This window comes from Salvia miltiorrhiza, chromosome 4 (genome assembly GCF_028751815.1).
Source record: "Salvia miltiorrhiza cultivar Shanhuang (shh) chromosome 4, IMPLAD_Smil_shh, whole genome shotgun sequence".
In the NCBI taxonomy this organism is placed as follows: Eukaryota; Viridiplantae; Streptophyta; class Magnoliopsida; order Lamiales; family Lamiaceae; genus Salvia; species Salvia miltiorrhiza.
Genome location: NC_080390.1, coordinates 55,841,585 through 55,865,720, shown reverse-complemented (window position 1 = coordinate 55,865,720; position 24,136 = coordinate 55,841,585). Strand labels below are relative to the sequence as shown.

At 40.6% G+C, this 24,136-nt stretch overlaps 5 protein-coding genes across 8 annotated transcripts; 3 read left to right on the top strand and 2 right to left on the bottom strand.

The window, feature by feature from the left end:
- Positions 1-36: 36 nt before the first annotated feature.
- On the top strand, positions 37-7,389 carry LOC131020953 (superoxide dismutase [Cu-Zn]-like). 4 transcript variants are annotated; one of them, XM_057950005.1, is made up of 8 exons: positions 37-346; positions 5,467-5,555; positions 5,648-5,752; positions 5,909-6,004; positions 6,179-6,210; positions 6,296-6,371; positions 6,771-6,824; positions 7,162-7,389. In XM_057950005.1, the coding sequence occupies exons 2-8, from the start codon at positions 5,480-5,482 to the stop codon at positions 7,182-7,184; spliced, it is 462 nt and encodes a 153-aa protein (XP_057805988.1). In that variant the 5' UTR covers positions 37-346; positions 5,467-5,479; the 3' UTR covers positions 7,185-7,389. The 4 variants fall into 4 exon arrangements, with proteins under 4 accessions (XP_057805988.1, XP_057805989.1, XP_057805987.1 ...); XM_057950006.1 differs by having other exon boundaries at positions 5,422-5,555; XM_057950007.1 differs by lacking the exon at positions 37-346 and adding an exon at positions 4,847-4,850 and having other exon boundaries at positions 5,470-5,555.
- Positions 7,390-8,179: 790 nt separating this feature from the next.
- On the top strand, positions 8,180-10,375 carry LOC131020952 (uncharacterized). The gene has a single exon (XM_057950003.1). The coding sequence runs from the start codon at positions 8,266-8,268 to the stop codon at positions 10,105-10,107; it is 1,842 nt and encodes a 613-aa protein (XP_057805986.1). The 5' UTR covers positions 8,180-8,265; the 3' UTR covers positions 10,108-10,375.
- Positions 10,376-11,054: 679 nt separating this feature from the next.
- On the top strand, positions 11,055-16,740 carry LOC131023650 (uncharacterized). The gene is made up of 10 exons (XM_057953194.1): positions 11,055-11,393; positions 12,074-12,530; positions 12,929-14,205; positions 14,453-14,678; positions 14,776-15,224; positions 15,301-15,570; positions 15,638-15,718; positions 16,026-16,137; positions 16,215-16,281; positions 16,375-16,740. Exons 2-10 carry the CDS (start codon positions 12,125-12,127, stop codon positions 16,460-16,462), a joined length of 2,976 nt encoding a protein of 991 aa, XP_057809177.1. The 5' UTR covers positions 11,055-11,393; positions 12,074-12,124; the 3' UTR covers positions 16,463-16,740.
- Positions 16,741-16,862: 122 nt separating this feature from the next.
- On the bottom strand, positions 16,863-19,204 carry LOC131020951 (U1 small nuclear ribonucleoprotein C-like). Its single transcript, XM_057950002.1, has 6 exons — positions 19,026-19,204; positions 18,891-18,933; positions 18,400-18,441; positions 18,034-18,288; positions 17,507-17,773; positions 16,863-17,129 (listed from the first exon to the last, which is right to left on the bottom strand). The coding sequence occupies exons 1-5, from the start codon at positions 19,031-19,033 to the stop codon at positions 17,519-17,521; spliced, it is 603 nt and encodes a 200-aa protein (XP_057805985.1). The 5' UTR covers positions 19,034-19,204; the 3' UTR covers positions 16,863-17,129; positions 17,507-17,518.
- Positions 19,205-19,472: 268 nt separating this feature from the next.
- LOC131020949 (probable 1-deoxy-D-xylulose-5-phosphate synthase, chloroplastic) lies at positions 19,473-23,605 on the bottom strand. The gene is given in 10 exon segments (XM_057950000.1): positions 19,473-19,759; positions 19,761-19,829; positions 20,205-20,489; positions 20,577-21,166; positions 21,245-21,491; positions 21,572-21,843; positions 22,308-22,458; positions 22,530-22,694; positions 22,782-22,911; positions 23,135-23,605. Coding segments are annotated over 10 exon segments (2,058 nt in total). The 5' UTR covers positions 23,191-23,605; the 3' UTR covers positions 19,473-19,666.
- Positions 23,606-24,136: the final 531 nt, after the last annotated feature.

Sequence of the window (24,136 nt, the reverse complement as noted above, 5' to 3'; positions counted from 1 at the left end):
ATTATATATTTCATAATAATTAACAATTCTTATTGAAGCACCTCGTATATTCAATCATTGAGGGTTGGCCATCATGAAATTTATTTTTTCTTCCGAATACAATAACATTTGAATTATTACTAATATATGAGAATTTATGTGTATATATATAATTCACATATTACATCTGAAAAACATCAACTTGTTAAATGACCTACACGTTTCAATGTTTTCTTTTTTCTTTTTTTTCCGAAAATAATCTGAAAAAACAATAAACCTTATAAGTTACTAACCCAAAGCATTTTTCACAACTAGAATCTTCTACTCTCGCTCTTTCAATCAGCAAACGGTGCAGAGGTGCTGTGAGGTATTTCTCCATCTCTTTAAATCGCTTAATTCAAACAATTTCCGCAAAATTGTTGGATTCATTGTAACGATATCTGTTTTCCTAGCTTTATTTGTGGTTTGATCGGATGAGTTGATGGTTTAGTGCGCCTTTTTATGGCAACTGCCTTTACTTTAGCTGATTTTTGAGCTGGCTGTTGATTTTTTATATAGGATCGATTACTTGATTGAATTTGACAGTTTGTTAATGCATGTATTGTTGGAAATATGGTTTTATGCCATATCTGAAAATTATTATTTAATTAAATATTTATTATTTAATTAAAATAATGATTGGATGTTAATCTACATCTCGAGTAGATCAACGTGATATACTTGAAGTCTCAAAACCGATTTCCGGTGAGTGAGATATTGTATGTCAAAGTTTGGATGTTGAAGAGGGAAAATCAGTTTCAACTTCTGCGTTCAACGTTTGCGGCCACCTACCGCGTTCAACGATTGCGGCCACCTACCGAGTTCAACGATTGCGGCCACCTACCGCGTTCAACGATTGCGGCCACCTACCGCACCCGCCGGAATTGACTGACGTTCCGTTCACACCGGCCGTTCACACCGGCCGTTCACACTAGGTTTAACACCTATAAATACGGGTGTGTTGTGAACTCATAACTGACAACTTAGAACTCACAACTCAGAACTAACGACTCTGAGAACTCACAACTCACAACATATTCTGCATTCCACCTCAACCTCTAGCTCAGTTTTCGATCCTTATTCAGTTCGCCGGAGCTCGCCGGATTGTGGTGCTACATCCGACGAGACGAAGTCGTTTTACCTTTGGGGAAGATACGCCAAACCGAAGAGCACTACCGGGGCGATAATCTTCTTGCGGGAAGAGATTCATCTCGACTCGACTTATTTTATACGTATAATTTATTTATACAGTATATTTCAGTTGTATACAATTATTTGAGTTGTAATTTCTCAAATTATTTTCTTTGTAATATTTTCAATTATTTTGAGTTGTATTATCTCAAAATATTCATTTTGTAATATCTCGATCGTGTACCCGGTTATAACAATCGCAAGAAGTACTTTATCACCTTTATAGACGATTGCACAAAGTATTGTTACCTTTACTTATTGAAAAGTAAAGATGAGGCTATTGAAGCTTTTATAAACTTCAAAAATGAAGCCGAGAATCAACTTGGATGTCGAATTAAGATGGTTCGAAGTGATAGAGGTGGAGAGTATGTAGCTCCGTTTGCTGAATTATGCAACGAAAGAGGTATAATCCATCAAACGACGGCTCCTTATTCACCACAATCTAACGGCGTTGCTGAACGCAAGAATCGAACTCTTAAGGAGATGATGAATGCCTTGTTGATTAGTTCAGGATTACCCCAGAACATGTGGGAGGAAGCTGTCTTAACGGCCAACTATATCTTGAACAAGATTCCACTCAAAGGGAAAGATGTAACTCCCTATGAGCTATGGAAAGGAAGGAAACCTTCGTATAAATACCTCAAAGTGTGGGGGTGTTTAGCCAAGGTAGAAGTACCTTTACCAAAGCAAGTTACAATAGGACCTAAAACGGTGGATTGTATCTTCATTGGCCATGCACTTAATAGCAGTGCCTATCGTTTTATAGTGCACAGATCGGAGATACCTGATATACATGTTGGGACAACGATAGAATCAAGGAATGCTATATTCTTTGAAAATATCTATCCTAACAAGGATAAAGGTACATCGAACTCTAATGATGGAGTTGATGATGATGCTACAAGTTCTAAACCTATGGAAGTAGCTAGTAATTCTACTCAAGTAGATGATGCCACGGGTTCTAATCATGTACCACCTAATAGGAAAAGACCAAGGTCTAAACCTATGGATGTAGAACCGAGACGTGGGGAACGAGTTATAAAAGCTAATGTCTATGGACCGGATTATGTTGTCTTGATGCTAGATGGCGAACCGGTGACGATTAAAGAAGCTATGTCTGGCTCAGATGCAGTTCTATGGAAAGAAGCCATAGATATTGAAATTGATTCCATTATGCAGAATCATACTTGGGTGTTAGTGGATCTACCACCTGGAAGTAAAGCTTTAGGATGCAAATGGATCCTAAAAAAAAAAAAAAGTACAAATCTGATGGTACTATAGATAAGTACAAAGCCCGACTTGTCGTTCAAGGTTTCAGGCAGAAAGAAGGGTACGATTTCTTCGATACCTATTCACCTGTGACTAAACTAACATCTATTCGGATGCTTCTCGCTATTGCTGCCTTGCACAATCTCGAGATTCACCAAATGGATGTGAAAACTGCGTTCTTGTATGGCGAGTTGGAAGATGAAATATATATGAAGCAACCTGAAGGGTTTGTAGTACCTGGGCAAGAGCACAAAGTATGCAAACTTCAAATGTCTTTATATGGGTTGAAGCAAGCACCGCTTCAATGGCATTTAAAATTTGACAGTGTAATGTTGTCAAATGGATTCAGAATCAATGAGTGCGATAAATGTGTCTACATTAAGAATTCTAATAACGGATATGTTATTGTTTGTCTTTATGTAGATGACATGCTCATCATGGGAAGTAATTCCCGAGTGATTCAAGAAACCAAAGGCATGCTAAGTAAAAATTTTAGCATGAAAGATATGGGCTTAGCTGATGTTATCCTTGGAATTAAAATTCTAAGAAGACCTGATGGTATTACTATAACACAATCTCACTACGTTGAGAAAGTGTTAAAGAAATTCAACGCTTTTGACAAGCCAATAGCTAAGACACCATGGGAACCTAGTGTGCATTTGAGTGTACACAAGGGAGAACCTGTTGACGCGATAGAATATGCGAAGATTATTGGGAGCTTGTTGTATCTAACAAATTGCACTCGTCCCGATATAGCATGCTCGGTCAACAAGTTGAGCAGCTTTACAGCTAACCCTAGTAATGAACATTGGAAAGCTCTTGAAAGGGTTTTGAGATATTTGAAATATACTCAAAACTATGCGATTCATTATACTAGGGAGCCCTCTGTACTTGAAGGGTACTGTGATGCAAATTGGATATCTGATGCCAAAGACTCGTTTTCAACGAGCGGTTATGTATTCACTGTGGGGGGTGGTGCTGTGTCTTGGAAATCCAAGAAGCAAACATGTATTGCTAGATCGACCATGGAATCAGAATTCATAGCTTTGGATAAAGCTGGTGAAGAAGCCGAGTGGCTTAAAAATTTCCTCGAGGATATTCCATGTTGGTCGAAACCTGTGTCGTCCGTGATAATTCATTGTGATAGTCAAGCTGCTATCGGACGAGCACAAAATCATTTGTATAACGGTAAGTCGAGACATATTCGTCGACGTCATAATACCGTGAGACATCTGATCACTAGTGGAGTTATCACAATTGATTATATAAGATCAATTGATAACATAGCGGATCCTTTGACAAAAAGTATCCTCGAGATCAGATGTATAAACTGTTAGGGGGAATGGGTTTGAAGTCCACAAATTAAGGATAATCATAGTGGCAACCCAACCATGATGACTGGAGGATCCCAAGAACTTGGTTCAATGGGACAACTAAGCTATGAAAATCCGTGTGTTGAACACTCGAATTGCCTATTCCTTGTAGAACAGTGAGTGTTCGGAAACCTGCACGTGGTGAGGTTAAGTCTTTGACTTTTAATGACTCTAGAACTCCTCGAAGAGGACAAGTATAGCAGGATACTTGAGTTAAGAGTCACCTATGTAAGTGTGAAGTGGGGCCGCTTCGATTGAAACACTTATGAATCCAAAGAGGTGTTCCAAGGCCTGTAATGGACACAAACGTGAGAACGAATAAGGATTGAAGCAATATTGTGTCAATATTGTTGACTCAGTATACACCGAGGAGGACTAGTTCAAGGAACACAATCCACTAGGCCGCCGGTATACTCGATAATATTGACTATGGCAGGTTCAAAGCCACAAGCTACCTTTCCAAATGCAATGTTGTATCTTAAGAGGACTGAGCTAAGTGTCTGCATACATTCGCATACTGATTTCTCACTCATGTGGGGGATTGTTGGAAATATGGTTTTATGCCATATCTGAAAATTATTATTTAATTAAATATTTATTATTTAATTAAAATAATGATTGGATGTTAATCTACATCTCGAGTAGATCAACGTGATATACTTGAAGTCTCAAAACCGATTTCCGGTGAGTGAGATATTGTATGTCAAAGTTTGGATGTTGAAGAGGGAAAATCAGTTTCAACTTCTGCGTTCAACGTTTGCGGCCACCTACCGCGTTCAACGATTGCGGCCACCTACCGAGTTCAACGATTGCGGCCACCTACCGCGTTCAACGATTGCGGCCACCTACCGCACCCGCCGGAATTGACTGACGTTCCGTTCACACCGGCCGTTCACACCGGCCGTTCACACTAGGTTTAACACCTATAAATACGGGTGTGTTGTGAACTCATAACTGACAACTTAGAACTCACAACTCAGAACTAACGACTCTGAGAACTCACAACTCACAACATATTCTGCATTCCACCTCAACCTCTAGCTCAGTTTTCGATCCTTATTCAGTTCGCCGGAGCTCGCCGGATTGTGGTGCTACATCCGACGAGACGAAGTCGTTTTACCTTTGGGGAAGATACGCCAAACCGAAGAGCACTACCGGGGCGATAATCTTCTTGCGGGAAGAGATTCATCTCGACTCGACTTATTTTATACGTATAATTTATTTATACAGTATATTTCAGTTGTATACAATTATTTGAGTTGTAATTTCTCAAATTATTTTCTTTGTAATATTTTCAATTATTTTGAGTTGTATTATCTCAAAATATTCATTTTGTAATATCTCGATCGTGTACCCGGTTATAACATGTATTGATTAAGGTGTATTGAAGTATGGTTGCATGTCTATCCCTTTAGAAATGTTGAATCGCTTTTATACTAATAATGAGCTGAATAAATGAGATTTAGTCAGATTTTTATCCATTTCTTTCTTATTTTATGAGAAATCAGTTGCCATTGAGTTGTTGCGTAATGATTTTTTTACAATGTAGATTACCATTTTGGTTGATCAGCGTGAAGTATTGGCTAGTAAGATCGTGTCGTTGTTGATTTTGCAGAAGACGCGAAACCATGGCGAAGGCTGTTGCAGTGCTCAGCAGCAGTGAGGGTGTCAAGGGCACTATCTACTTCACACAGGAAGGAGATGGTAGTTTTTCATTTTGTCATATAATCGTGTAGTAAATAGTTGATTAAAAGTTTCTCATAGGTGCTTTTGCTATTGTTTCTTTCATGCTACAGGCCCCACGAACGTAACGGGAAATATCTCCGGCCTTAAGCCGCCCGGGCTCCACGGCCTTCATGTGCATGCCCTCGGTGACACCACCAATGGCTGCATGTCAACTGGTAATTTCTCCTTTATTTACCGACTCCTAACGTGTATGTGAAATATTTGTTGCCTGCATCGATGCAGGTATCCTCTGTAGTATCTATGTTGTGGCTATTTCAATGCTGGAGAAGTGGAACTTTGATATTCATATTTGTGGTTTCCTCAATCTGTAGGGCCCCATTTCAATCCGACTGACAAAGATCACGGTGCTCCTGATGATGAGATTCGACACGCTGGTGATCTTGGCAACGTCACAGCTGGAGACGACGGTAATTAGATTTTTCGTTCTTAAAAAGTTCTTGAGATTAGTGTTTCCGACAATTAACTTGAAACATCACCTCATCCTCTCTATCTGACTAAAGAAGAAAGGGTTCTTGTTCTTTAGCTTCCTTAGGTGAGAATTTATGTTCCAATGTTCATCATCATGCTTTCAAATGTTCCAGGTACCGCTACTTTCACCATTGTTGACAAGCAGGTTAGTTTTCTCTCCACCCGTTTCTCTAGAGTTATTGAAGTGGTTCCATGGCTTGACCATTGGAAGCTTTTCGAATTTTTTGCAGATACCACTTTCGGGACCACATTCCATTGTTGGGAGAGCTGTAGTTGTCCATGCCGATCCTGATGATCTTGGAAGAGGTCAGTCGTCTCCATTCCCTGTCCTAACTAAACTAGCATTAGAGCTTTCATATTAAGTCATAAGCTATTGACCTCCGGTCTTCTTTGTCGTTTGAAACTATTTTAGAGAACTTACAAGGGGGCCTTTAATTATATGGTTGTGATATTATAATTTGGTGCCAGCTGTGCTAATCCTGTAATTTGAAGTAGTGTTATAAATATTTTCCCCTAACTAAACTAGCCTTATTGCTTTTATTTGATGTCTGGTTTTCTTGGGTATTTGGAAACTATTTTAGAAAATCATACAAGAGGGCTCTTTAGATCTCTCTCGCTCTCTCTGCGTGTATACGCTTATTTGGCCTCTTTATGAAGTCATCGCGGTGTTAAACTAATGTGTGAAATCACCTTTTTCTGCTACAGGTGGACATGAACTTAGCAAGGCCACTGGAAATGCTGGTGGAAGAGTTGCTTGTGGTAAGGAAAACATTATTCTGATATCTTATAATGCTATTCAGACATGTTGTCGAGTATAAGTTTCTCTACAATATTGACGTGTAAACGCGATGCTAATAATTCAAACTTAAGGTTTGGATATTCCATTTTCGACCATTGTCATCTCCATTGAAGTGCCAAGAAAATTGTCAACCTATTAGCGAAACATTACTCTTGATAACTAATATAAGGCCTCAGTTTTCGACCATCTCATAAACAAGACCCGTTTTCGACCACCTTCTACTATTTAGGTTATAACTGACGGTATAAGATAGCTACATCCGCGATTCCTACTTACAGCTATAACCATGTTACGCAGGTATCATCGGCCTCCAAGGCTGAAGACACGACGACACCCGACCCGTTGTGTGCGCTACTTCTCGTTGCAATAGACACTCTAGTTTACTACCTAGAGTTTTCTTAGAATCTTAATAAAAGCTTTTGTTGGAAGGGTTTGATGCATTGCAGTTGTACCTATCTGTTTTATCCAAATATTTTGTGTCTGATCATCGCAGCATATATGCATTTTGAGCCCATGCATTTTATATGATGGTTGAGTATTCTAAAAATTGTCTGAAATAATAAAGTCTGCCAAAGAAAATGGTGTGTTATTTGTCTTAAACAATAAGTTGAAGAATGAAAATAAAAAAGAACTGAAAAATGGATTTACTCAAAAAAAAGATGAGAGGAGAGAATTTTGTTACGTTTTAATCTTTGAAAAAATACAATGTATACATTTGAAATTAATTTCAAATTAGAAGTTAGTATTTTTTTTAATATATTATGGATTTAGGTAATACTTACAATTTTTCAAAGTGTCCTAACTCCTAAGAAAAGGAAATAAACTCAATTTGTCAACAAATTTAATTTTCTTTGACTATATCTGCAATCTGGACTCTGGAGAAGGAATAAAAATATATTTTCCCTTGTGATCCAAAACGATAATTAGGAAAATTAACTAATATGATTTGGTTTTGGATTTCAAAAAATCTAATCTCTACAAGATAGACTCTGCTTCGATTGACATAACTAGATGCTACATCTATTTATTACCCTCTAATTATCTCCAAACTTTTTTTCACATTATAATGCCATTAGCGTCCATCAATAGCGTGACATCACTAATAAATCCCTAATCACATAGCAATTATGCACATTAAAATCAACAATTATTATGTGATAATTTCTCCACATATATTATACAAATAAAATATACACATTATACAACATCTAACTAACTTTCATGAATATCCATAAATATTTTCTAGCACTCTATTTCCACTAGGATTCTTTATTCTTTATTTCTTTCTTTTTCCGGAAACAAACAGTCTCCTTATTTTCCAACCTTCAAATTTCCTCTTCACAAAAACCCCTCCAAAATTCCCCCTTTTTCCATAACTCCGCCGCAGAAAAAAAGAAAAAGATGGAGACAGCGGCGGCGAAGGAAGCGGCCCTCGAGAAGATGAGAAACGGCGACTTCTCCGGCGCCCTCGAGCTCGCAGTCGAAGCGCGCAACCTCTCCCCCGGCGTTGGGGGTTTCGATCAGATGATCACCGTCTGCAACGTGCATTGCGCCGCCGCCGCGGGCGGCGGCGACGGCAAGGACTGGTACAAGATTCTCGGCGTCGCGGAGGAGGCCGACGAGGCGGCCGTCCGGCGGCAGTGCGGCAAGATGTGGATGGCCCTCCACCCCGACAAGAACGGGCTTCCCGGGGCGAGCGAGGCCTTCCAGTTGATCGTCGAAGCGAAGGCCGTGCTCGGCGATAGCGAGAAAAGGAGGGTGTATGATAGCTCGCGTAGGGCTGACGCCATGGAAGGGCAATGGGGCTTTGGTTTCTCGAGGTTTCGAGAATGTGCAGAGAGCAATGGCTTTGGAAGATTTCGTGGCAAGACGAACGAGCCGAGTACTGCCAAGCTCGACGGTGAAGATGAGAATTTGGATTTTGGGTTTTCGAGGTTTTTGAATGATCAGAAAATTGATTGGAGTAGTAATGGTGTGATTGATAGTGGAGGGTTTAATTGGGATAATGCTGCTTTGATGTTACAAAATGATCGTCGCGGTCGAGGTCGAGGTCGTGGTCGTGGTCGAGGGTCAAAGCTAAACGAGCCGAATAATATCAAGGAAAAAGCTACTATTGGTCGTGGTCGAGGGTCAAAGCTAAACGAGCCGAATAATATCAAGGAAAAAGCTACTGCTAAGAGGCCTCGGGGTAGGCCTCGTGGCATAGGGTCCAAATTGAACGAGCCGAGTAGTGACAAGCTAGTACCTTTGGAAATTGGAAATTCGGATTTTGGGATTTCAAGATTTCATCATGATGAAAAATTTCAAATGAATACTAGTGGAGGGCCTAGTTGTGAGAATGGTTTTTCAACCTCACAAACTGAAAAGCTAAACGAGCCGAGTAGTGTCAAGCAAGACATAGATAAACCTAAGAGGCTTCGAGGTAGGCCTCCGGGCAGAGGCCGTGGACGGGGCAGAGGGCCGGGCAGAAACGTGGAAACCTCGGGCCATGACGATGAAGGGGAGATTGCTAAAACCCCGAAAACCATGGCACCTGAGTGGCAAGCTTGCAAAAGGGCTCGCATGATAAAGCCGGATTCCGCGATTCTCGAATACACGGTGGCTGAGTTCAACGATTTCGAGCGGGAGAGGAGCAAGGAATGCTTTGAAACAGGGCAGATTTGGGCAGTCTACGACACGCTCGACGCAATGCCGAGGTTCTACGCCATGATCGACGGCATCCTGGACAACAACAAGCTGCAGATCACGTGGCTCGAGCCTCTGCCCGAAGATGAGGGCGAGATGAAGTGGTTGTACCGAGGGCTGCCCGCGACCTGCGGGAGGTTCAAGCTGGGGTACACCGAGGTGATCCAAGACTACGGGGTGTTCTCGCACCGGGCCGAATGGAAGAGGGACGCGGTGTTGAGGAAGGTGTACACAATCCGGCCTCGGAAGGGCGAGACTTGGGCCGTTTTCAAGAATTGGGAGACGGTCAGATCGCAGTGCCTTGATACATTCGAGTACGAGGTTGTCGAGATCGTGTCGGATTATTTCGGGGAGTTTGGTGTGAGTGTGGCGGTGTTGGTTAGGGTTGAGGGGTTTGGGTGTGTTTTTGAGAGGAAGGAGGGGAGTTGTTGGGAGGTGATTGGGGTGAAGGATAGGTTGAGGTTTTCACATAGGGTTCCTTCCTTCCCGGTTAGTGTTGGTGGTGTGGGGAGCTTCTTCGAGCTCGATCCGGCCTCGTTGGGCTCGATCGTGGCGTAGGATCGACGTGTTTGTGAAGATGCATGTGGCTGCGAAATGTCTTTTGATGTGAATATGTTTAATCCTTTTATGTGAAGATAAATTTAGTGATCATGGCGTAGGATTGACTGTTTGTGCAAAATGTCTTTTGATGTGAATATGTCTAATCCTTTTTTGTGAAGATAAATTTAGTGATCGTGGCGTAGGATCGACCGTTTGTGATGACGCTTGTGATCGTGAAATGTCTTTTGATGTGATTATGTCTAATCCCTTTTTATGAAGATCGACGTGTTTGTGAATGTCTTTTTAATGTGATTGTCTATTTTGTTTTTTGGTTTTTTTTTTGTGAAGATAAATTTGGTGATGGATGCGTAGCCATGTCTTTTTTTTTTTTTTTTTGACTAACGACATATAACAAGCTCTTATTTGGTGACATATTTAATATTTTAACATGTATGAATAATTGGTGATAATTTTGGTGGGCTTTTGTTTTTGATGTAAAGATATTTGAGCCCATTGTTGAAATTAAAATTGTTCATGGTGTTGGGCTTCTTAACTAGTCACTAAATCCAATTATTCCATTTTCAACAAAAAAAAAAAACAATTATTCCATAGACATAAATAAATAAATACTTGTATTCGTATTTCTTGACTAAAAACAAAAAAAAATCTTTAAAAAGGAAAAACTTATGAAAAATAACTCGTAAGTTGGGAAATCAAATATTAAAATATTGATGTTAGATTAAAAATATAAAAAAGTCCAATGGGTTCAAATTGCGTTTGATGATCTACGAAAAAATATGTCGATAAATATTTTTATTTTTGAATCCGATATGTCGATAAATATTTAATACTATTTGATAGCAAATAGCAATAATAATATTAAATTAAATAAAATAAATAAACCGCGACCCAAACAGTTTCCTCATTAAAAGTTAGGGCTCGGTTTTTATTTTTCCCTCCAAAATCGTCAATTTTGCCCCCAATTTTCACACCGTGTCGCCCTTCAATCACTTACACACCATCGCAATCACTCCCACTTTCGTCTCCACCGAATTCTTTATTTCTTTATTATGTAAGTTTTTGAGTCCATTCCATTTACATGTCATCGCGGGATCTGCCCATACTTCCCTTTTTCTGATCGGTGATGCTTTTTTAGCTTTATTTATATGTTAAGCAAATTTGTAGATGAATTGATATGGGGACTGTGGAAGGAAGCCGCAACCACAGTGATTCTAACCGGAAAAATTCGAATGCCGATTCAACCGGCGCCGCAGCTCAGCAAATTGACACTCAGTTTTCTCCAGGTACTGTTTTTCTTTATTTATTTTCTGTATTTTCAGGCTGTGGTTTATTATATCTCGGCATGCAATTTTTTGAAAAATTGTACTTGTGCAAAGTTTGATAATAAAATAACATTGGGTGTTCATTTTCATTTCTGGAAACTGTATCTTTTATAGTGAAGCTTAGGGTTTTATGACCAAGATTTTATGCTTTTCGAGAAAGATTGTTTTTCAAGCCGAGAAATCAGTGCGTTGATCCTTGTTCATTTTATTTTCGGGGTTTATTTTATGGAGGACTATTTGCTTAGGAGCATGCAGTTTGAATTGCTTTAGTCAATGAGGCATTATACACTTCAATGCATATCTATTTGTGAAAGGAGACAACTTTTTGATGAACGCAAGAGCATTGATTAAGTGTTATGTACTGGGTTTATGACTAGTGAGGAACCAGCTCTGATTATTCGGCTTCTAGTATAATTTATCGATGGGTGCAGTCGCGTTGGCATAAACTTTGTTGTTGTGAAGCCAAGCAACAAAACTCTACTTTGGCGTAGCCTATTTGCACATTCATGGGGAATTTTGTTTACTAATAAGTTTTTAATCAAGAAAAATGAATTAACTAAACAAAGTTATTGCAGATAGGAGTACTTTTATCGGTTGCATTTCTTTACTTAGTAGCTCGGACATTCTTGTTTCCGTGGCAGGTTGTGCTTTAGAAGGTAGGCAGAGACTATGATTTCCTAAACATCAAGAATATGCCCTTTGATGATACTTATCTAATGGAAGATGAATTTGAAACCCAAATGGCGAATCTTGCTGAGGAAACCCAAATGGCGAATCTTGCTGAGGAAACACAAGTGGTGGATCTTGAAGGGGAAACCCTAGCGATGGATCTTGATGGGGAAACCCAAATGGTGGATTTTGGCGACGAAACCCAAATGGTGGATTTGTATGAGGAAACCCAAGTGGTGGATCTTCCAGGTGAAACTCAGGTGTTGGATGAGTTCAATGCCGAACTTGATCTTGCTGAATACAGACAAACAAATAAAACTGATGTCACATGTGAGACCCAAAGACTATCAGAGGAAGACTCTGCTAATATTGATGGCAGTGTCTCCGTCGAACTGGATAGCACAGTGGACAAGGATCCTCCCAAGGAAGGTGAATATTTGAACAATGTCAAGCTATCTTTATGTGTTCAGTTAATCTTTTCATTTCTCCTTTATATCCCTATAATTCTAGCATTGTCCAGGACACCCATTTTCCCATATGATATCATCTCTTTTTCATTATTTCAGTATTAACCTGTACAATTGATGCTTGCCCTGTGCATAAGATATATAACGTAGAAGAGTTCCTAACTTTACAGAACTTTTGGAGATTACGATAGTATTCTTGCCTAATCATTGTGCCAGTTTTGCCTCTGCATTTTTGTACGTTTATCCTTGTTTTTGGCTTTAAGATTGCTTGGTTTGACAATATCTATGCTTTTGTTGATATGCATCTATTCCTTTTGTTGGTCTGGCTGTATAATACGTTGTTTCAGAATCACCTTGCAGAGGATTTACCTCAATACGCGCTGCAGCAATTAGGGCTTCTGGTTTGGCAGCCCGTGCTTCCAGGGGATTTACCTCAATACGTGCTGCATCAATTAGGGCTTCTGGTTTGTCAGCCCGTAGCCGAGGAGCTAGTCATGGTTTGTCTCCCACTTGTACTGATGTATCTTCTCTGGAACAACAGACACCTGAAGCTAGATGGTTCGTCTCTTGTTGGACATGTGTCTAAGTCTGGCAGGAAAAGTGATGGACATTTTCTTGAGAATGACTGCAATAGTGAATGTGAGAGGAATTCAAACAGATACAAGATTCCTTGTACAGCTGTGAGGAAACTTTTCGGAGAGGATCAAGATGCAGAAGTTGATAAATCAGAAACCGAAATCAACCAGAAAGATGATAATCATGATATGCCTGAGCTGCTTGCTTCAGATAGCATGGCGGGTTTAAGCTATGTCAATTCTCAGGAACCAGGGGAGCTGTCACAGGCACATGCACTTGAGGTTGTCGACAGGTTTCTTGATCTTAGTTTCATGGAACATGATGAAGGCTTTGGCAAGAAAGTTCAAGATGTACATAAACCAAAAGGTGTCTCTGCTGCAAAAGGTTCTCGAGATTTGGCCAAAAGATCTACTCTCCAAAATACAGTCGGAGAACGTGGGATCTATGATTGGGATGATACTCGTGAAGATGATGGTGGGGGAGAGTTTTTTCTGAAGAAGAAAGAACTGTTCTTCGACAATGAAGGTCCAAAGCCGAGATGCTTCACTGAACCTCGTAAATCCAAGTCTCTTAGAGATAGTGATAAAAAGGAGAAACCGTGCACTAAGACTAGACTAGGGGATTTACTGTACTCAGATTCTGGATTGTTGCATAAAACAAGATCAAAGCAAAACTCTCATGGAGAAGAGGTGGTGCCGAAGAATATTATAGAGAATTTGGAAGAACAGTTACATGTGGTGTCTGGGCCTGAGGTGTCAGATAATTGTGCAGACAAGAACATTCTGGATATAAGAGATATAGGTCCTGATACTCAAATGGCTGCTGAAGCTATGGGGGATTTATGTTTTGAAGTACACTTGTCTGACAGTAATAAAAGTGCGATAAAGCTGTTAGCAGCACAGAAAAAACTGCTCCACGAAATAAGTCGAGAAATACTACTGTTCATTCAGAAGAACACTTGCCATATTCCACTAGTATTGGAGTTGTCACTAGACAAGCCAAACGAACAAAGAGGATCAGCACCAGAAACAGTGGTACGTCCTCTCTTGCACCGGATCGATGCAGAATAACAAAGAAGAGAGACGATAGGGTGCTAGGTAAAGCAGAACAGAAGAGGTCGGCAGCTGAAAATGTTTCTAAATATGATGGAACCAAATTAACTGGGTGAAAGGTCAGAGAAGTCTTACAAGGTGGATCAACTTGATTTTTCTATTCCAGTGGCTCATCGAACCCGGAGATCTGCAAAAGTAAATTGTCCCCAAAGTGCCTGCTAATTCGGTTATTGCCAAGGATGCGATAAATGAACAGGTGAGTGCCCCTGGACGTGGGAAAAGGAAAAATGCTGTCACTATGACCATAGAGGAAGTTAGAAGGGTTGGATTAACTCGGTTAAAGCAATCAAATAAAACATGTGATAAATCTAGTACTTCTGATATTAACGTAGTAGGTAATCTACAAGAAAAAAGATCTAGACCAGAAACATCAGCTGATAGATGGTGTAGTGGAATAGCAAGATCAAGTGAGGTTGCTGCAAGTACTCCTATAAATCCGGACAAAGATTGTTCAAATCACTTGCCACCTCGCTTAGATTCAGAATCCAGAAAAATTATCTCAAGAAAAACTGTGAACAGCAAGAAAATCAAGGAATGATGCTGCTGTATGTGTTTCTGATCGCCTTAATGAGAAATCGATTCCAGATGATGCTGTTGGCACGAGCACATCTAAGCAAGGTGATGAGAAAGATTATGATGAGGCACCTGCTGGAGGTGCAGAAAGAGATGGCAGACGAGAAGCGTCACCAAGATGTGGAACTCCATACTCAACTTGTGCTACACCTACTACTCGTACGACACTGAGACACGAAGTATCTCCTATATGCATGGGGGATGAATATCATAAACAGTCCTGCAGAAAGAACCTGTCTGCAATGTCCTTAATGAAAGAACTTGATGACCTTCGTACTGGTTCATCGGAACCATGTAGTGGAATGAGAGAATCGAGGAAGAGGAAGGATATCACAACTATAAGAGTCCTGTTTAGCCAGCACCTGGATGTGGATGTTGTCAACAAGCAGAAAAAGGTATGCTTTCATTCTGGTAATCTTTTGCAACTTTTTATGTTAAAGCAAGTTATGTAGCTAGAATTATTTTTTACAGATATTGGCTCGGCTGGGGGGTACAGTTGTATCCTCTATGTTAGATGCTACACATTTTGTCGCAGATGAGTTTGTCCGCACAAGGAATATGCTAGAAGCAATTGCTTCCGGGAAACCTGTGGTTACTAGCTCTTGGATTGAAAGTTGTGGACAAGCTAGTTGTCTCATCGACGAGAAAAATTACATACTTAGAGATGCGAAAAAGGAAAAGGAGTTTGGCTTCTGTTTGCCAGTTTCTCTGGCAAGGGCGTCTCAACATCCACTTTTACAGGTAAATGCCCGACTTGTACAATATTGAGCTTATGTAAATTTACAGTTTCCTCACAGTCATAATGCAGGGACAAAAGGTCTTTGTTACCCCTAATACGAAGCCTGGTAAAGACATTATAGTCAACTTGGTCAAGGCTGTTCATGGTTTGGTAAGATATCACCTCTTCCTCCATGCATGGTTACTTGCTTGATTCTTCCTGCTCATCTTTTTCAGCTTTTCCTTTTTCCTTTTTTTGTTCTATTAAACATTTAGTTGAAAGCCTAAATGTCTAGGCCTGTTCTCTTTTGAACTATTTCAAGATATGAAAATGCATTATGAGTCGAAGAGCCAGTTTGTAGAAGAGCTTTTTCTCTTTGATACATCCATCCCTGATGAGCTGCACTACAATTTGTCATATTTTCCTAGAAAATTGTACAGGTTATGGAAAAAAATACTGATTCTCGCATGCTCACCAGCCGGTTGAGAGACTTGGCAGATCTGTATTCAAGGACGAGCAACTTCCAGACGATTTGTTGATTCTATCTTGTGAGGAAGATTATGAAGCATGTGTTCCTTTTCTTGAGAAAGGTCAGTAATCCCTCCCTCGCGCCATAACTGCCACCCTAAACTAAACGAACGAGCTTCTCATCAGACGATCATTGCAGGTGGCACCATCTATAGCTCGGAGCTGCTGTTGAATGGCATAGTGAAACAGAAGCTAGAATATGAAAGGTGCGTCCTAATTCATCTCAGTCAAGTTGCAGCTACGATTGTTTACCAGTATAGTTTCATTGCATTGTGTTTATACTCGTTTCTCATCGGCAGGCACGGCCTCTTTACTGATCATGTCAAGAGGACTAGATCAACAATGTGGTTGAAGAAGACGAACAAGTTTCTTCCTGTAAAGGGATGAGGTTTGCTTCTTACTAGGGGCCGCCTCGTCGCTCGTTGCTGGCGAGCCTCTTTGCTGATCATGTCAAGAGGACTAGATCGACAATGTGGTTGAAGAAGACGAACAAGTTTCTTCCTGCAAAGGGATGAGGTTTGCTTCTTACTAGGGGCCGCCTCGTCGCTCGTTGTTGCCGGCGAGCCATAGCGTATGTATAATCTAGTCTTGAAGTTCGTCTCAACAGTTCGTTCTACATGTAGAGATGGATTCAGTTTTGTGAATGAAAGTTGATATTGTCTGCATATCTTCCTCTTTTTCGTTTCATTTTATTGGCATTTTTGAGGTTGAATTACTTGTTATGATGATATCAAGTTGCAAATGAACCCATCAAATTCAAAAACATCATTTTAAGCTTTAGAGAAAATGCAAGAAATTAGTGTATGCTTTAGACTTGAGCCAAGAAAAGACACAAATTGTTAGAACTTCAGCATTTTGTTAATAGTAAATCACCACCAAAATTCCCCTAAAAAGAAAAGAAAATCACCACAATTACAAGAAATTCCTTCACCAATTCACATCTCCAATGCTTAAACCAGCAGTTTTCCACAAAATGCATTCAAATATCTCACTGGATGCTTGAAATACAACACTCTGCGCTCAGCATAATCTGTACGTTCTTCGACACTCTAGCCTGCAAGAAAATCAAGAACGACCAATCATGTTAGACCACACAAACGAGCATAGAGATCGAATTCCACAACAATCGATGTTTTCCAAATTTATCTCATCGAATTCAGTTGATTTCATTAGCGAGCAAGGGGTGACACGAGGCTCGGACTCTACATAGCATACATAGGGTAAAAAGGGCTCGTTTTCCTGAAAATACATTCTTTGCCTCTCCTACCGATTTACCTATTTTTTTCTAAAATCAGGAAGAAACACCAGAGTCGAAATCACGCAAGATGCAGATATGACACTCAATGTGCGGTTTATCTTTTCAGAGGGACCTTTCTTTAAACTAAAAATATCGAGAAAAAGGAACTGGTAATCACAAGTACAAAACATTACCGTGGCTAGTAACTAATGGCCGGTTTGAGAGTATTGTGGATAAGAATAGCCACCGGCAGTTGCAGAAGCAGCAGAAGTTCCTGGAGGATTAACATTGTACATTTGAGTAGCATTAGGTGGCACACTGCTAGAGCTGGGGGGTTGGCCTCCTCCTGGAACTGGTGACGGGGTACTCGTACTTGGTGGAGGTGGAAGCCCACCGGTTTGTGGAGGCAATGAAGGAGCAGGCGGAGGCTGCATTGGCGCCATTGGAGAATTTCCATAACCTAACAGCAATCACCGTGTTAAACTGAATACATCCAAGATTTGTTTATCACACATCCTATTCATCATATTAGTCAAAATTCCGATTTTTTTAACCCCCCATGATATTAGACCGCAAGGGCAAGGCAGAGAGCTATTTCATGACCATCTTGCCAGAAACACATTACCAGATTTTCCCACAGGTCATGATCTTATCACAGCACGACAAATTAATAATAGCAAATGAAATAAAGAGACGAATAGTATTGAGTAACTACTTACCAGGGAGCACCAGGAACGGGTATAGGCAAAATTGGAGGCCTCATACCAGGGACCATCTGAGGGGGTCCCGGAAACATAGGAGGCGGCATCACAGGTAGGCGCGGCCTTGCTCCAGGAAAAGCAGCAAGATGTTGGTTATAAGCTGCACCAATCTGTTGGTATACTACTGTCTGCCCAAGATGCTCCTTGATCTTCTGATCGATCAAAATCTGAGTTTGTTGTTCCTCAAACTTTTGGTAGTAGGATCTTATGTTTGCCTGGACACCCACATATATTAATTGCCAGCGAAATTGAAGCCAAAGTAAATAACTGAAGACGGTTATAACATCAATACTGTACTACATCATCGAGGAGGACGAGAGGTATACCTTATGTTTGTAGCCAGCATTATGCTGCTTTCTGACAGAAGGCTGGAAAAAATAAAAGAAAAGGACAACTAGTCATTACCAGCAAAAACAGCATAACACAGACAACCAGCTCAGCTAGACAAAGCATTTGAAAATTTATTAGAACCAACGCAGCATCAACTTGCATAAAAATCATTAGATTAGCTGCAATTCCAGAAACACAAAATAGCTATTTAAATTCGAGTCATTGCTGAAAAGATCGATTTTTGCAATGCAGTTGATGAGAGATGAGACCCAAACTTTTTGAAAACTAACTATAGCACAATCATGATTTAGGAAGCGCATTCCGGAGCCAAAAATTTGTTTCTGACATTCTCTAATAATTTCTCCAACAACCAAACTATAAATTTAGGGCTTAGTCAATCGCCACCATACCGGAAATTGATTGAGCTCAAATCAAAACTAAACACACACACACACACACATAAACAGAAATTTTAGAGTAATCTTACAGAATCATGAGTCAAGTACGTGTCGCAATAATCACAGTAGTACCTACAACAAAAACAAGGAATGGTTATATTCAGCAACCGAGAACAATACTCCCAATAATCTACAGACTGATCCACAAAGAAGAAGACGAATACCGCGGCATTAGTGAGAGAATTTCTGATAAATCCGAGAAAAAATTCAAATCGGTGAACAAAATTAAATCCAATTGTGATTCGAGTGGGTTTTGGGGGGGAAATTATAGGGTTTATCGCTCGAGCGAGTGAGAGAGAGAGAGAGAGAGAGTTGTACGAAAAATAGCTTCGACAAACTGACGGGTCGGGCTCAACCCGCCACCCCACTCGGGTCAGTAATTGGGCTCAGATAGTCAAGCCCATTTATACAGAAAAGTAATTGGGCCCATTATATATATATGCACTCCGACTCTGCAATCGGGCCGGTCAAAAAAAAAAGATTTAGTTATTATATTTATATATATTTAAGTCGTGTTTTATATTTTTTCGATTTTTATATGTAAAATTATAATTCTGTCCATTCAATCTTATAATTTTGTCCAATTATATTTTTAAAATCTTAGCTCGGTCTCTATATATAAATGGGAGAATAAATTTATTGGTCACAAACACAATATCTTTTATCTATATGAAAATTTTACGTTACATTCTACAGTATCTTTAAGGATGGAGGCTATATAGTGAATTCAAAGCTCGACCTAACTCAATATGCATATCTACTGAGTTTATAAATTGGGAGAAAAAAAATATCGATTTATGTAGCTCTAATTTCTAAAGATGATCTCTAAAGCTTCTCTGGGTTTCCAACTCCCAAGTATATTGAAGATCGTTGCCGCGATGCACGACGGCGTTAGCCCCTGCTTGCGTCAGCTGATCGGCCGGAGCTCCGTGGTCGACGTATCGATCGGGAAGTACTAGTGGCCTCCACTGCAAAGGTAAAGTTTATTTGATAAGATTCATGGTGATTTTCAAGTAGTCTGTTTGATTAAGTTACTAATCATATAATTTTGCATTCAGAAATTTTAAATAGTATGACTTCAAATAAAGAAATATACTTTTCCATCTATAAATTTTAAATATGACAATTTTTGCACGTGGTTTTTAAAATGTTGTAATTACAACATATACTCATATATTTTAATGAAATTTATATGACATATACCATAAACAACATCGTTTATCAATAAAACCACGTGGTTTTATAACGCGCAAAAATGGCAATATTGCAATTCATAATATTGTGATAACAATTTTTTCAAAACCCACGTTGAAATTGCAAATATAGAACTCGATCATATATACCTTCAAGTTGCCATCAAGAAGTCCATCGATAGCCAAGAAGTGAGCAACGTGTGATCCAAAGCCACCAACCGATCCCTCCTCGACCGTGATGAGGGCGTCGTGCGTTCGAGCCAAGCTCCGAACGAGGGCTCGGTCGAGCGGCTTGCAAAAACGGGCGTCCGCAACCGTCAACCGCAGGCCATGGGGCTCAAGCAGTGCAGCTGCAGCTAAACAGCTCTGCACAGCTGCCCCGTAGCCCAAGAGCGCGACTCTCTCGCCTTCAACAAGTATCCGGCCCCTACCGACCTAACCCCAACACACGAAAAACGCGTTACTCGTTGCACCATGAGGCCAGTATTTTTTGTCTCTACGATACTACAAGTGAGAAAATACCTCAAGGGGAACTCCTTTGTTCCCCGGTGGCAGCTCCACGCCTACCCCGTTTCCTCTAGGGTAACGGAAGCAGCACGGCCGGTCATCTATGGCAGCAGCAGTCGAGACCATATGGCACAGCTCGGCCTCATCCGAGGGAGCCATGACCACCATGTTAGGCAAGCAGGCCATGAAGGACACATCAAAAGCCCCACAATGTGTGGGGCCGTCCGCCCCGACCAAACCAGCCCGGTCCATTGCAAACCTCACCGGCAGCTTCTGCAGATCGACGTCGTGCACCACCTGATCATAAGCCCTCTGCATGAAAGACGAGTAGATTGCACAGAATGGCTTGATGCCCTCACATGCCAAACCTGCAGCAAATGTCACAGCATGCTGCTCCGCGATCCCAACGTCGAAACACCTTGTCGGGAACCTGTGATTGAAGAGGTCCAACCCCGTCCCGCCCCCCATTGCAGCGTGGATGGCCACCACGTCCTCGTCTACCTCGGCCTCTGCTATCAACGCCCTTGCAAAGCACGTCGTGTAGGACTGCGTCCGAGCATGGGCCTTAAATTGCTTCCCCGTTGCCGGATCAAACTTGCTCACACCTGCAAACACAGCAAAACCTAACCAAAATCCATACATTCGTTCCATTCATTCCAACAACCTGTCGTCTCAAAACTCACCGTGATACTTGTCTGCAGCTCGTTCTGCATACGGATACCCCTTGCCCTTCTCCGTGACAACGTGGATCAGCACCGGACCTATTATCTTCGTGTTCTTAACTCGTGCAAGAACTGTTGTCAGGTCATGTATATTGTGACCATCAACGGGGCCGATGTAGTAAAGCCCGAGCTCTTCAAACAGAGTAGAGCCAGAGCCACTCATGAGGCCACGACCGTGCTTTGCTGCAAGCTCGTGCATCGACCCTCCCTGCAGCAATCAGTCCCAAACGACGTTAAGATGAAGGATTCACGACCAAGAAACACAAGTTTTTGGTTCATGACAATAACCTTGGAAGCTTCTCCTAGCTCTCTGAGAGGTCGATTGGACTGCAGCCTGCTCAAGGCACGACTCAGTGCTCCAACGGGAGGGCTAGGCCCGTCCAGAGTTGTAGTCGGGAGAGAGACTTGCTTGTTGTCGTTGAGAATCACAATCATATCCGAGTCAAGATAGCCGGCATTGTTCATTGCTTCGTATGCCTGACCTGCCGTCATGGCACCATCGCCTATCACAGCAACTACATGATTTTTCCTTCCTTTCAGATCCCTTCCCACAGCCATTCCTATTCACACGAAGAAACGGATCGCCGATTTCACCATCAAAATGATCAACAAACAAACAACTTGATCATAAAGCACAACAACACACTAAAATCTTATCTCCTCCTCACTCACTAGCAAAGCCATGACATATTTCAACATTTCTTCTCATGAATGTAACATTACAAATCACTATATTCGAACATTCATAATCATATAAACACGCGAAGCAATACAAAAAATGACTAGTTCTCATGATTCTTGGATCCATAACAAATTCATTCAACAAAAACTTGATCATAAGGCACAACAACACACTAAAATCTCAATCTCCTCCTCACTACCAAAGCCATGACATATTTCAGCATTTCTTCTCATGAATGTAACATCACAGATCACTATCTCAAACATTCATATCATACAAAACACAAAAAATGACTAGTTCTCATGATTCTTGATCCATAACAAAATCATTCAAGATTTGTACCTAATCCTGCAGAGATTGTGGTGGAGCTATGGCCAGCGCCAAAGCAGTCGTAGTCACTCTCAGACCGCTTAGTGAAGCCAGAGAGGCCGTCTGTCTGTCTCAAGGTCGGCATCCTGTCTCTTCGTCCAGTTAGAATCTTGTGAGGATAAGACTGCAGCAACACAAAAGGATCACAACAAAGACAATCACAAAGTTCATATGCAACACAAAATGAAACACCACCTGGTGGCCAACATCCCAAAGTATTCGATCTTGAGGCGCTTCAAACACGTAGTGAAGAGCCACGGTGAGCTCAATCACACCGAGGCCGGAGCCAAGGTGGCCCCCCGTTTTCGACACATTGAAAATAAGATCGGACCTCAGCTCATCCGCGAGTTGCTGCAGCTCCTGGATACAAAATTACAAATGATCAAGTTGAGATATCATAGGATGAAATCAAGATTTTGGTGAGAATGTGGTGTTTGGTTTTTGTACCTTTAGTGAGAGATTTTTCATGTGGTTTGGATAGTTGATAGAGTCCAAAAGAGGAGTTGGAGGCTTATCCTGAGAAATATTCCCCTCTTTTTGAAGATGATGCACAAATCCCACTTGAACTTCTCTTTGCCTTTTGAAGTCCAACAACATCACAGCAAAAAACACACATTTTTCAATAAACAAAGTTACAAATTTTTGGGATGCACAAAAATAGAGCATAAACAATTCAAAAGATCTTGATCAGCAAAGACATGAGAAAATTGCAGCTTTGGAAAATTAATTTTATTTTTCTCAAAAATTCCAAAATCTGTGTTGGTTTAAATGATATGAGAAATAGGATGAAGATTTCAGACCTTGAAAGAAAAGTGACACTGTTGATCCACCCCATGCAGCCTGTTGCTGTGAGCATCTGAGCCCACTCCCTTTCTCAGACTCCCACAAAAGGAGAGTGTGTTCAGAGCCATGAGAGAGAGAGAGAGATTTCTTCTTCTTTTTTTCTTTTTTTTCTTTTTTTTTTTGGAGGGGGAGAGAGGGTGGAGTTTTATAGAAGCCAAAATCACAGAAAGCTTAACAAAGATTATGGATTATGGGTTATGGATTATGGATATCAACTCTCTCTACTTTCTTAAAAAGATTGCAACTTTATTATCCAATCACACACAAAAATGTGTTTCATCACTGATTTCTCAGTTCCAATGCACAAAATCTGATATTGGATTACTTTCATTTAGACCTTAGAAGGAAATCCCACTGGATGCTGGCAACTCTGTGTGTGTGTGTGTGTGTGAGAGAGAGAGAGAGAGAGAGGGCATTAAATTTCAAGGATTCTTGAAGAATCAAGAGAAGTTGATGGGATTCCCTCTCTTATAATGGCCTTCTTGCACAACACTAAAGCTGACAATGCAAGTATCAAATTCACCTTGTTTGAGGATTTATTGTGATGGGAGTGAGGTGGCACCATCTCGTTTGGCCACGTCAGCAGCCGCCACAAATTGGATAGATATACAATAGTGTACGTATAGTTTGCAGTGAGAGAGGAAATGGGTGCCAAACAAGATTTCTCAGACGATGTTGACGCTGCCATGTTCTTGGACAACTGATTGAAATGGTTTTTAGGGGTGTTTTTTTTTTTTTTTTCAATAATTTGTCGAGACTTTTGGATTGAAATTGTGATTAGTAATTGTGTTTTTGTGGTAATGTGCTTCATGCTTCAACCATAAAAAGGATTTTCTCTTTTTTTTTTCTTTCAAGCGTAAAAAATCGTTTTCTTGAAAACAAGAATTTGGGTTCGTCGAATTTTCGAACGTACATTTATTGCAAAAGTAATTATCAAGATTTTTGGTTCATAAATGATT

Coding starts and splice junctions, on each gene's coding strand:
- LOC131023650 (XM_057953194.1), top strand. CDS start 12,125: ATGCCCTTTGATGATACTTATCTAATGGAAGATGAATTTGAAACCCAA. Junction 12,531..12,928: donor CAAGGATCCTCCCAAGGAAG/GTGAATATTTGA, acceptor ATCACCTTGCAG/AGGATTTACCTCAATACGCG. Junction 16,282..16,374: donor CAGAAGCTAGAATATGAAAG/GTGCGTCCTAAT, acceptor TCTCATCGGCAG/GCACGGCCTCTTTACTGATC.
- LOC131020951 (XM_057950002.1), bottom strand. Junction 18,442..18,890: donor CGTACTTGACTCATGATTCT/GTAAGATTACTC, acceptor TATTTTTTCCAG/CCTTCTGTCAGAAAGCAGCA. Junction 18,289..18,399: donor ATGCTGGCTACAAACATAAG/GTATACCTCTCG, acceptor GTGGGTGTCCAG/GCAAACATAAGATCCTACTA.
- LOC131020952 (XM_057950003.1), top strand. CDS start 8,266: ATGGAGACAGCGGCGGCGAAGGAAGCGGCCCTCGAGAAGATGAGAAAC.
- LOC131020953 (XM_057950004.1), top strand. CDS start 5,480: ATGGCGAAGGCTGTTGCAGTGCTCAGCAGCAGTGAGGGTGTCAAGGGC. Junction 5,556..5,647: donor CTTCACACAGGAAGGAGATG/GTAGTTTTTCAT, acceptor TTCATGCTACAG/GCCCCACGAACGTAACGGGA. Junction 6,005..6,178: donor CGTCACAGCTGGAGACGACG/GTAATTAGATTT, acceptor CAAATGTTCCAG/GTACCGCTACTTTCACCATT.